The 13,610-nt window shown below is 43.7% G+C and overlaps 1 protein-coding gene across 2 annotated transcripts in view; it reads right to left on the bottom strand.

Annotated features, from left to right (window-relative positions):
• The window catches only part of RPH3A (rabphilin 3A), a 231,623-nt gene that overhangs the window by 14,934 nt on the left and 203,079 nt on the right, over window positions 1-13,610 (bottom strand). For both annotated transcript variants that reach the window (XM_083151441.1, XM_083151442.1), the window contains one exon: window positions 13,036-13,092. In XM_083151441.1, coding sequence (XP_083007567.1) covers window positions 13,036-13,092 — 57 coding nt within the window. The remainder of the gene's footprint in view (window positions 1-13,035; window positions 13,093-13,610) is intronic.

Genomic DNA, 13,610 nt, shown 5'->3' with positions numbered 1-13,610 from the left:
GGAATATGTGTGCGCTATATAAATAAATGGTAATAAAATAAATAATATTATGTCCTCAAAGATGATCCAAGGAAAAAAGTCACGGAGCTCTTTTAATTCTTACCACATCAATTAATAAATGTGTCACTTAAACATTGCAGGATTTTTCCAGTCACAGTAATTTGGGCAGAATTCAAGGTTAATTTAATTGAAAGATATAGATGAAAAAAGTGGAGGCGCTCTATTGTATATACAGTGTCCGGATGGATGGCATGAAATGTCTGTGATTAATATGTGCTGGGAGCAGTTGGGAATCTGGTTTCAGCTCCTGTGCAAATTGAAATCAGCGCCAATAATTGTCTATGCAAAGCAGCCTTGATTGACTGTACACCCTTCAATCACAGACATGAATACTCCAGATGGTTCTTGAAATTAAAACAGGTGCTGCAATCACAAGGTGCGTGCAAAAGCAGAGATGCTATGCACAGAGTATCAAATGACTGCTGTCTATTGTGTACCAGACAATTCTTTATTCATGTGCGTTATTGTCGTTCTTTCTGGTTCTTATTTTATTGTATGTGTCCTGCAAACGACCTAATAAATTACAAACACTTACACTATGGGGCAGTTTCAATTATCCACAAGCCTTAAGCAATGTGCGGCTGAGTGCTCTTCTGGATGTTATGGTAGCTAAAACAATGATGTGTAAGCAAAAATAAGGGATGTTTTATTATATTAATATCCATATGCCATTGTGTGAAATTCTGTAGGCTAAACGAATCAGCACTCAACAAGTATATATTGCAGAAATAAACAATTTACTGGACTTGCATCATTAAATTGCTTCAAATATATTCATACAGTTCTGCAAGCTGACAACACTTTTATTCTGAGTTTAATCTTACCAGGACATTATTATTATAGTTCCCCATTTCTAGTAAGAAACAGTCAACTACTGTAAGTCAAGTGAATATAGGCAACAAACCTCGGTAAAACATACAGTTTATTATACACAATATAATCAAATAAAGTTTATATATATATATATATATATATATATATATATATATATATGTATGTATGCAGTATTTATATTACTAAGCAATTGCTGAAGTATAGAGTATATAAAATGAATAAAGTATTATAAAAATGCTAGTGCACTAGACTTTAAGTCCCATGATTCCTGAACAGTGGGGGGATAAATGAGTTTTGAGGGATCTGTCCGTTCCTATTGAGCCCTTTTTAGAAGCATTCCCAAGATTAAAAATGGGGGTGGGGGGGGGGGGTGTTGGTGTTACCGTCCACTTGTGGGGTATCGTCCTGCGCTATCTGCAACCTTCTCAGCAGTTCCCATTGAATCCTGGTGTTCACATCCATTTGTCTTCTTCGATTGGGACCTATCCGAACCAGCCCAGCATTGGAAACCTCCACCGGTTCCAGAACAGGAACCACTTTCCCATCCATCCTCAAGTGCTTTCCACCTGCCAAGTTAATTTGGGCATCCACTCGGACCAGCACAACATCTGCTGAGAAGGTTGCTGATAGCACGATACCCCACAAGTGGACGGTAACACCAACACCCCCCCCCCTCATTTTTTATCTTGGGAATGCTTCTAAAAAGGGCACAATAGGAACGGACAGATCCCTCAAAACTCATTTATCCCCCCTGTACCAGGAATCATGGGACTTAAATCTAGTGCACTAGCATTTTTATACTTTTTTCATTTTATATACTCTATACTTCAGCAATTGCTTAGTAATATAAATACTGCATACATATATATATTTTTTTTATTTTATTTTATTTTTTTACTTTATTTTATTATATTGTGTATAATAAACTGTATGTTTTATTGTAAAACCAGTCCAATTGATTTTAGTATTTCAAATTAGCGCTGCTTAAACCTCTTTTCTTTTTGCCTACCCCTTGCATAGGGACTGACTATCCCTATTTTTAGCAGCAGCTTAGTGAAACACCCTCAGTCAAGCGCAACTAGCATCACCCTCTAGGGCAGGGCTGGGCAACACCGGCCCTCCAGATGTTAGTAAACTACACATCCCAGGATGCTTTGCATTAGTTTTGCTATGTGGTCATGCTGAAACTGATGCAAGGCATGCTGGGATGTGTAGTTCATCAACATCTAGAGGGCTGGTGTTGCCCAGCCCTGCTCTAGGGGGTGCTGCAAATTCTCTCTTTTTTCCTTGCGATAACAAACCTCATTGATTATTACACTGCCATTTTAGAACTATAAAAATATAAACTCTTGCTAAGCAACTATCTACTACATGGGACAAAGAAAGGTGGGCGAGCCCCTTATCTTATTCTCATATGGTCCATATGGAGGTAGCCAGCACATGTCGTGGTTGCACATGTGCAATGCGTACACCTGACACTTGATGGAACTGGTGAAGTAGATAATGCGAGTGCTGTGCACAAATGTGACACCTGACATTCCTGCTATTTATTTACTGTGTTTGTCATGTGGGTCAGCAATGATCTAGCTGCGCAGCCAATCACTGACAACGGATGGAGATGCACAAGCAGTGAAAAGAGTAAAGAACTGGACCAGTGGATAAGTTGCCCGAAGCAACCAGGGCCGGCCCCACCACTAGGCATTTGCCTAGGGCGCCGGCCACTGGAGGGCGGTATTGTGCAGATGAAGAAGCAGCAGCGGCAAAGCTCCCACCGAGGAGAGCTGGAAGAAAGGAGCCGGGAGCAGGTGAGTGACCCCCGCCCCCCCTCTGAAGCCCACCCGTAGCCGCATCTCCTACCCCCTCCCCCCGCCGCATCTCCTGCCACCAACTCTCCCTCCCCTCCCCAGTGGATCGCAGCGGGCGGGGGCTTCGGACAGCGGCCGCCGGATAACACCCCCTCCCCCCCGTGGAGCACAGCGGCGGTGACCACCGGATCATCCCCCCCTCGTGGAGTATGTGAGTGCCACGGCGCCCCCGCCTGGGGCGCTCTGGTGCCATGCACCGGCCCTGGTAGCAACTAATTACTGTAGCTTATACCTATCATGTTATAGAATGTACTTGGGACAACCTCTCCACTCTTTACACTGCATGATACATCGGCACTACTGTACAAAAAAGTCTAATAAACATTAATTTATATTTGGTAGAGGTGCTGGAAGAGAAATGAGGTAAGGTATTCTTATGAAGGAGGGAAAAAATACAAAGGCCCAAGAGATGTGATTTTAGCTGTTTTTATCATTTATGGAAAAAAATACAATCAAAATCAAAACACGTGAAGACGGTTTGCCAAAACCAAAATATGAAGTTAATACATATTTAAAATTTAATTTAAATCCAAAACCAAAACACAGGGGTTGGCGCAACATAACTGCATCCAAAGTTGCGCCTAGTGTACTGGGCTCCTAGGATTAGTATTTTTGTCACAATGCAGTTGTCATAAAGGGCCTTATTCTGGTCGGTGCGGCCGGATCAGATTATGCGGCCAGGACCGTGCGTGCGAAACCCCGCCTTCCATATGGATCGCCAACTCCGTCCGTACGCGGTAAGAAGCTGGCCGAACGGACCGCACGTGTATTTTACACGGAATACGCCTCCTCCATCTAAGGGAACCTCCCCCATCATTCGATGGTCGCAGACCATCGAATGCAGGACCGAGTGCTCCACCAGCTCCCGCAACCTCAGACCACACGGACATTTTTCCGTGCAAAAGCAGGGATCTGGGCGGGCAGCTGACATCCGGCGATGTCATATGTCCTCCCCCTACACGCGCGTCACGGCCGCATTACCATATGTACGCCCAGCGTTTGCATGGGAACGCCCATGAAACGCGGGGCGTATGAATATGGTAATGAGCACAAATAGCCCTTCACGCCCCTCTCCACCCCCTGTTCGGAGTGTTCACATATCATGCGGGATTTGGCCGTACGCCCCGCTCGCACATGCGCAGAGACGCCTCTGCACATGTGCAGACACAAAACATCGGTGGACCGAACGCACGCGGATATATCCGCACCGACCAGAATAAGGGCCAAAGTGCAGATGAAGAACAACACTGTATGATGGGGTGCATGGAATCGCTCCCTCATCTTGGTAATGAGTTTTTTCCCTTTTTCCCAGGTTAGTGCCTGAATTGTAGACCACTGCTGTGTGCAATATTCAGGATACTTGTAAGTTGTACTTTTGTGCATCTTTGTCACATCGCTACTGCAACAAAACTGTCTGTCAGTCGCACAATTTGAGGATATGTGTAATATGCGGATATTTATGTATGTCATAATAAGTAAACAAAGTTCATCAAGACTGGCATGTCTAATTGAAAATACAATTTGCCAACATACATCTATCCTCCGTGCGGTACAAGTCGTGTTACACATAACGGACCAAATGCAATAGGGTGTGAGAATCAGAAAGTGAGAGATTTTGGAAGAGTTTTCCCAATTTTTAAAGCGGCAATGAATTATGTGGCAAAAATCAACATAGTTTTTCCAGTGTAAATGATTGCTGCTTTAATAAAATGGGAACCCTCTCCCAAAATCTCTCACTTTCTGATTCTTACACCCTGTTACATTTGGCCCAACATGTGAGTGCCATGTGACTTGGTAGAGCCAAGCATTTATATGTGTTCATTTTTTGCATTTAAGTGCATCTTTTTTGCAAAGGGATACAAATACAGTAGGACACACAAGCAGTGTCTGCTGATTAAAATGGTATGCAAATGCCTATATTCTGTGTAAGACTGCAGCTGTATATGCTACATTACAGAGTTTTCTCTAACATACTGTACTGTGACATAAGCGAATAACTGACATAAATGTAATTATTGTAATTTAGAAGTTATAATTATGTAGGCTAAAGTTAAGATCAAAGTAAAATAGAATAATGTCTAAAATCTCCTGAATTCCTGACACCCGGATCCCACCCACTTCCATAGCAAACTGGGCAGGGCTTGATGGCGCAATTTGCTGTAAATTGTACTCATCACTCTGCCCCCTTGCTGCATGCTACAATGACAGAACAGCATTAGTACCCCTAGCAGAGGTTCCCAAAGTCATCAAGAATGGTTAACACATGCAAAATATTTGTTGGTACTGTGAGCAGCTTTGAATCTATCACTTTTTCTTTGGTTTAATTTACCAATTACCGCTAATTTTTTTTTCATGCAATATTTTACTATGTATAATTGTAATTCATTGTATTCTGCTTCTATCAATTAGCAAAGTTATGCTGGTGATACAATAGGTAATTTGGGTACAACGTGGTTACCAATTGCATAAAAAGTATCCAAACTGCATGTATCTGAAAGCAGATTCGATGCAATGCACATTCCCGTTTGCACTGCACCGGAGCCTGTGAGTCGCAGCTGCTGCACTAGCAATCTGCTGAATCTCATCCAAGCCAGGAAGGCTCGGCTGGAATCCAATGCTATATACAGTATCATATGTGAAAGGATCGCATACAATTAATCGCATGCAATCCTGCTACCCGTGAAGGTTCCGGACAGCTCAAGGGGGGGATTGTGTGCGGCTTCTCAAAGGGGAGAAGTTACCATAATATATGAACTTTACTGAAATACGGAAGCAGAATGCAATTCGTTTTCATTTGTTGCAGCTCTTGATAGAAATTGCGGATTGAATATAAACTCATTGAAAGCCAAAACAATATAATCTCCTGGATCTGGCTGGCCATACAATCTGTGTACACACTAGACATTGGCAGGTATTCAATGCTGTTTGCGAGTGGTGACAGCGAGCAGGTCTTCCTGCTCGCTGTCACCACTCACCCTGGCAGCATTCAACACACCCTCTGCATACGCCAATTCCCCCTCGCTACGTTTTTTGAGCGAGGGAGAATTGGTGTATGCGGCTTCAGAAGCAGTGAGACTCGCGGCTAAAAACTGCGAGTTTTCTGCAGTAGCCGCAGGTCTCGCTGTTTTGGGGAATTCTCGCCGTCCTGTGACGGCGAGGATTTCCCCAGAACGTTGAATAGAGCGAGCGGCCGGCGCGGGGGTTAAACAGCGAGGATCGCTGGTTTTCTGCAATTCTCGCTGTTTAACCCCCTCGCAGCAGCTCGCTGCAGCATTGAATACCCCCCATTGTGTGCAGTCCTTACTGCTTAGTAAAGGCTTCCATACATGGGAATTTTATCTGTTTTACAGAAGACTGCCCCAATAAATCAGTATTTGTATGGAATCCATTGATGGTTCTGATTAAAAAATTATCAGGATCTCGATATTAGAATTTTTAAACATGTTTGAATAGCACAATATATTGGGTTGATTGTTTTCTAATGCATAGTGTTAATAAGCAGAATGGCCAAAAGTTTCTCAATTTGTATGAAAATGGTCCTCATCCTGTGGTGGTGGGGCCCTATCTAGAGTCTACCAATCAGGCGGAGGCTGCGGGGATGAATCGTGAGGATCCATTACTGTAGAGCAGGCCTGGCCAACCTGTGGCTCTCCAGATGTTGTGAAACTACAAATCCCATCATGCCTTGCCACAGTTTTTCTATAAGGGAGTGTTAAAACCGTGGCAAGGCATGCTGGAATTTGTAGTTTCACAACATCTGGAGAGCCACAGGTTGGCCTGTCCTGCTGTAGAGTCTGGCTGGAGGTGTATGGTAGCGGTCATAAAGGGCTTTAAGAGTTGATTATGGGGGCCTACTTGTCAACATGACCCAAAAAGAACAATTTTCTGTCACCATTTAGAGCAGCAATTGATCAATTTTCTTATGCACACTTAAATAAAAAAACATTGCTATGGCAATAAGAGATGCTTGTGTCCCACGTGATGCGTCCAACCCAGGCCTCTTTTACACATGTGAGACTTTGCGCTGGAATACTGGACAACAAGTTTAAATTAGAATACAAATGAAACAGTTTTAAAAAGCAGTGTCAGACTTAGCGTACATCCAAGGTCCCCCACACTGCGCACTTATTGGCCCTGTCTGCACACTCTACCACTACCTGGCCCGCTGCAGCAGGGCAAAGCAGTGCCCTGATTCACGGGAGGAAAGGGGGCAGGGCCTAAAATATGCACCATCACTAGATTTTAGGTATAATATGCAACAACCAGTGAGAATGGGCAAAATATGCAAATGCATATAATCCTGTCTCTAGTAATAAAGCATTTTTTTCTTTCAAAATCCCCCCACGCCAACCCCTCAACCATCTTAAGCTGGCTATATTCATATAATAATTGCTAAATTTTGTGACAGCTGTAAAGCATGATGAAGCCACACACAGGGCGGTATTCAATGTGGATTTTGGCGATGTGCAGCGAATCCTGTTTAGGATTCGCTGCACATTCGCCACTGGTCGCCGCGTTCCGGAGCCTCGCCGGCTCCGGTATTCAACGAGTCAGGGGCTCGCTGCCCCTGACCGGCGAATTTGAGCTACTGCGGCGAACGCCGCAGGGAGCCTGAGGACGGTGGCAGGCAGGGAGATGGAAGTCTCCCTGCCTGCCCCAGAACGTTTGTGGGGGGGGGGGGGGTGGGCTCCCCGGGTGCCAGGCAGCACAGGCTGCCCCCCGGGGTGCCAGCAGGGGACCGCGTATATTCACTACACCCTATCATGAATATGTAATGATCGGGTGAAGTGAATATATGAATATCTAATGAGTGGCTCAGCTCCGGCCCCCTGCTGGCTGCTCTGTGTAAAAAAAAAAATATATATATTTTTAAAAATTAAATATATATTCATGTGCTTACAGCACATGAATAAAAATAGCATGCCCCTCCTCAGAATAAAATTCCAGATTTTTTGACACCAATTGTAAAACACAAAACACTTTATTTTAAAAGTTCACATTCCACTTCACCATAAAAAGATAGCGATTGCTACTCGGTGAATCATGGCGAAAAAAACCTTGAAATGTATTCGCCATCTGGTCATTGAATAGGGTGATTCACCGTTTTAGTCAGAAATTCGCCTTACAGCACAAAATCGCCATAAAAACCTGGCGAATCAGCCTCATTGAATACCGCCCACAGCTAGCGCCTCCAATACGCCGATATGAAGCTTTTGACAATTTCAGTAATAGGCCCCTACAACTACAGAACAGCATATAATATGTACAGCGGACAACTGAAATCTGTGAGAATCTATGACAGCATCTCTATGGGCTCAGAAATAATGGTCAGTCTCCAGTACTGATAGAAACACAGCAGAGAGATGTCGGAGTTAATCTGGAAGGATTTCAAACAGCAGCGCAGAGGTTATTGGGAAGCAGAGTTTCAGAGCTGTAGATTTGAAGCACCTGCAGGCTGGGTTATGAGGGGTCAAACCAATACCGTCATCCCTATCTCTGATGTTATGTGACTGTGCCTTACTAATGACTTGTTTTGTGGAGGAACCTATAATGAGTCTTCAAACTAGTACATATTGTATCACTGTTCTGAAATAGAGGTAAACATGTTTTCAGTGCACTGTATAGAACATGTCTAAAGTATATTTAATTACATATACAATGACTTCAACCTATCACTCACAGTACTGAGGGCATTTTCCTCCTCATTAAATTGTTCAGCAGTGCTCCTCACAATGGTGTAGAAGCTGAGTTTGCTATTGTATATGATCTCTACGTCCCTATGCACATAGAGTATGACTCTACCTGGGGATAATGAGGGCGGGTACCAGCAAATTACCTAGCGAATTCTCAATGGCTGCTGGCAGATTGGACTCTGACAGTTATTTCGTTATATAATTGTGTGGCTGAATTCTATCTGAGCAAGAGGTTGGATATTGTACCTGCTATATTACCAAGGGTTTTCTATTTAAATCAAAATACTAGTGAAGGAGCTCATCTCTAATATAGCGTTTGTTGTGCTTATGACCTAGGTTGGGTGTAAGTGTTAAGGCCCATACACACTTGACGATTTTCACCTGAAAATCGTTCAAAACAGCCGTTTTGAGCGATTTTCAATTGAAAATTGCCTAGTGTGTATGCCCCACAGATTGCCTCCTAGCGATGATGCGCGCTCCCGCATCATCGCTAACGAGGTCCCACGTCGGCTGGTTTTACCAGCATGCCAGCGATGATGGATGGTTTTTTATCCATCATCGCTGTATGTGTACGCTGCACGGGCTGAAAGATTAACCACTTTCAGCCCGTGTGCCGCCCCGCCGCCTCCCCCTGCTCCCTCCCCCCTCCCCCTGCTCCAAGCACGGAGACGGAGCAGGGGGGAAAAGACACTGCCAGTGCCAGCAGTCGCAGCAAGCCCGCCGCCACGCAGCAGCTCCCGGTCCCCCATGTCACCTGTCCTCCTCTTCCTCTGTCAGCACTCGGTGCCAGCGGCAAAGTGCTTCCAGCCGCCCCCTGCTCCCAAGTGTCCCCCTGCTGTCACTGCCACCAATGCAAGGTGTCCCAATATATATATATATAAATAAATGACCACTGCCACAATGCAAGGCTATATATATATATATATATATATATATATATATATATATATATATATATATATATATATATATATATATATATATATATATATATCTATATCTATATATATATATATTATATTATATATATATATATTATATATATATATATATATATATATATTTTATATATATATATATATTATATATATATATATATATATTATATATATATATATTATATATATATATTTTATATATATATATATATATAATATATATATATATATATATATATATATATATATATATATATAACCACTAACACCAATGCAAGGCTTCCTAATATTAATATATATATATATATATATATGTGTGTGTATACTGTGTATATATCTCTATATCTATATATATATATAGATATATATAGATTCAGTATGGAATCCCAGCGGTCGGAATCCCGACGCTGGAATCCCGACCGCCGAAATCCCAACAAGGGGGGGGGGGGGACGTGGATTGCCCCCCCTTGCGGGCTCGCCACGCAGCGCGCCCGGTGCCTCGCTACGCTCGGCGCGCTAATTTATTCTCCCTCTATGGGTGTCGTGGACACCCACGTAGGGAGAAAGTTTCAGGATTTCGGCGGTCGGGATTCCAGCGTCGGGATTTTGACCACCGGGAATCCGATCGCCGGGAAATTAACCGCATCCCATATATATGCCCACCAATGTATATTATAGCGGTAACGGCCAGGGCGGCGTTTACCTGATCGCTGGGCACCCAATATACGCAGCCCAGCGATCAGTTCTGAATCAGGACCCAAGAACAGAAACACATTGAAATTAAAGGGCCCCTGCTCCCACTCTTGGAATATAAACCCTGCCCATTATGTAAATATCCTTTTATAATGAAAGATTTTCATCAAAGTCTTTCGCCGGCTGAAAATCTCTCGCTCTTTGGTGAAAATAGCTCAGTGTGTACGAACTACTTTGGTGAAAGATATATCTTTCAGAGATTTTGGCAAAGTCTTTTGAAATGAAAATCTTTAAGTGTGTATGGGCCTTAAAGGTGCATACACACTGGGCATTTTTTGAATAGAGCTATACATTTGAATAGCTCTCTCGGGTGCCCTCTACTGGCTGCAGTTGAAGTAAACATTTGAATACGACCCATAATGTCTACACCAGAATGTCAGCATCTCACAAATGTATATATAGACAAAATGTCGACATCTGGGCAATGTTAACAAAGAAAAAAAGATGCGCCTTAGGTATACCTACGCAGTAGATGGTCAACCTTATGACTTTCTTGAAATGTCATTAGTGTCAACATACTGGACAGGTCAACATAAGGCATGCGATGGTATGCGATGCGAATGTTCTGCGATGTCCCCCGATGTCATACAATGTAAAAATTGTATGGCATTGTATATGGAATACAATGCCATACAATGCGATGCGATGCCATTATAAATTGTATAAGCACCCTAATGGGGGCTTACAATGTTAAATGGACCCCCACGCCACCCCCACTATGAACGCGAACCCGAAGCATGGCGAGCGGCAGCGGTACACGTCCTCCGACCTTTTCATACCCCCACTATCCACGTCGGGGTGGAGTTGATTTTAAATAGTGTGGCGAGCGCAGCCACCGAGTGTGGCGAGCTCAGCGAGCACCGCGAGGGGATGCAGAATACATGTAAAGTAATACGCTGCGCTCGCCACGCTTCGGGCTCAGTGGCTCGCTGCGATCGCCACACTATATAAAATCAACTCCATGCCGACGTGGATAGTGGGGGTATGAAAAGGTCTGAAGGACGCGTACCGCCGCCCCTTGCGGGCTCGCTGCGCTTGCCACTCTTCGGGTTCACGTTCATACTGGGGGTGGCGTGGGGGTGCATTTAACATTGTAAGCACCCATTAGGGTCTGCAATGGGATGGGCGCCGTGATAATACACAAGTACCCAAATTTGTTTGGAAAATGGGCAAAACCATGTGCACTGCAGGTGGGGCAGATGTAACATGTATAGAGAGAGTTAGATTTGGGTGAGTTATTTTGTTTCTGTGCAGGGTAAATACTGGCTGCATTATTTTGACACTGCAATTTAGATTTCAGTTTCAGCACACCCCACCCAAATTTAACTCTCCCTGCACAGGTTACATCTGCCCCACCTGCAGTGCACATGGTTTTCCAAACAAATTTGTACTGAGCTCAGATCTGAATAAGGCCCATTATCACCATTTACACATTCTTATGTTGATCATTGTGAATATTGATATGGTTCCTGATAACATAATATATGGAACCCCTCTAAATGATGTCATACTGTATATGGCAGTATTACAATTATTAACAATTATTAAAAAAATTCTGTTTTTTAAAATGTTCAAGATAATGGGTTTTTGGATAAAATATCCTGTACAAAGTGCAGCATTTATTGCAATATTGCTCTTTGTATGCTGTGTTGCTTTAGTACAGTGGGTCATTAATGTCAGAGAGTCACTTTGGTTTATGTAACCTCCATTGTGTGGTGAATTGTCTGGTGCCAAGATGACTGCATACCCCTTAACATGAATGGTAGAAAATGATATAAACTCTCAGCCTTCTAGCTGACACCAAATTCCTATCCCTGCTTTAAACCAGTTCATAAATGTGTTTTTTTTTAAACTGTTAAATTCCTACGTGACACCAATTTCAGCAGCTTTGTTGAATCAATCTACAAAATGTGCAATGAGAGGCTTGTCTGCAACACCCTCCAAATTCAGTACCTGTTAAACACATCTACACCTACTCTATGGGGCAGAGGCATAACTATAGCACCGCAGCCCCCGCGGCCGCGAGGGGGCACTGTGCATGTGTGGGCACCAGGGGGCTGTGGTGCTATAGTTAGCCCCCTCCCGTCCGCCCATCTGCCGCCCGCCAATCTGCCGCCCGCAGCCTTACCTGACTTCACTGGTGGTCATTCTTCTGCTAGTGAGCCGGACCACAATAAAATGTCCGCCCCATATAGCAGACCGTTCTCTGAAACTGTCTGCTGTATGGGGGCGGACATTTTGTGTTGGTCCGTCTCACTAGCAGAAGAATGAAGCCAGCAAGGGAGCCGGGATGGGACCAGCAAGACAGGTAAGGCTGCGGGTGGGGGGTGCCCCCCATTAACGGCGGGGGGGCGCCCAATTCATAGTTACGCCACTGCTATGGGGTATATGCAATGCTGATCAGGCGAACTATGAAGGCAAGCAGTGCCTATTGCTCGCCGGCATAGCCCGCCCTCAACTGACCCCCTGCACTCGCCGTTTCCATCTCGCTATTTCTAAAATGCGAGGTGTGCTATTTGTAAAAAGCGAGGTGCAAAAGGCAAGTGTGGCCGTAAAAATGGCGAGGCTCGCGGCTATATGCAGTGGGCTCGCTGCATTAGCCGCGAAACTCAATGTTCGAGGGAACCCTTGCCGTCCTTTGACTGCGAGGATTTCCCCCGAACATAGAATAGGGCGAGCGGCCAGCGAGGGGGTTAAACGGCGAGGAAGCCATCCTCGCCATAAAACCCCCTTGCCAGCCGCATTGAACGCACCCCTATATGTTTGAGAAGAAAGGCATGATTGATATACTGTAATTACAATTACTACTCAGTAAAACATACTTGAGGTTTATTAGAAGCTATTAGGGTAACCATTTGTAAACAAAACTCCCGTTTAAGAAATAGGACTTACTTCATCCTCATAAACAGCCATGCCCCTTACTGATCCTGTTGTTCCAGCACGCTTCATCTAAAGCAAAATAATCGAGAATCGGTTAGATAAATGAATCATTCATAAGCAGCACATCGATCAATACCAAATAATTTGCAAATAAGTATTTGATTGTATCCATGTACATACAGTAGGTCAAGCTAGAATTATTTTGGTCTAGAAAATTCAGCAATAGCAGGCCAGGAGAACAAGATAGCATGATGCATAGCATAGGAATCCATTAAAACAGAAAAGAGACCCACAAAATGACAGTAGGATGAATAGCAAGTGGGCAGCATTGGAAGATACTGATAGATGAGTTCTTCAGATTTGCTGAACACCAATAACATCCCAAATTTGAGGTTCCAAATTGTACCAAGTCCTGTCTGGTGTAATTAATAAATTTGGATCACGGCTCTAAAAACTGGATCTCAGTTCTGGATTGAATAGAAACTGATCCAAATTGTATGATTTTAGCTATTTAAAAATATCAAATAAATCCAAAACAAGGGGCTCCGCGCACATCTCTACTGACAATGCAAAGAATCCCATGAAGC

Source organism: Crinia signifera, chromosome 1 (assembly GCF_055691185.1).
Source record: "Crinia signifera chromosome 1, ASM5569118v1, whole genome shotgun sequence".
Taxonomy (NCBI): domain Eukaryota; kingdom Metazoa; phylum Chordata; class Amphibia; order Anura; family Myobatrachidae; genus Crinia; species Crinia signifera.
Note: the sequence above shows the minus strand (reverse complement) of the source record. Positions and strands in the feature narration are given on the sequence as shown.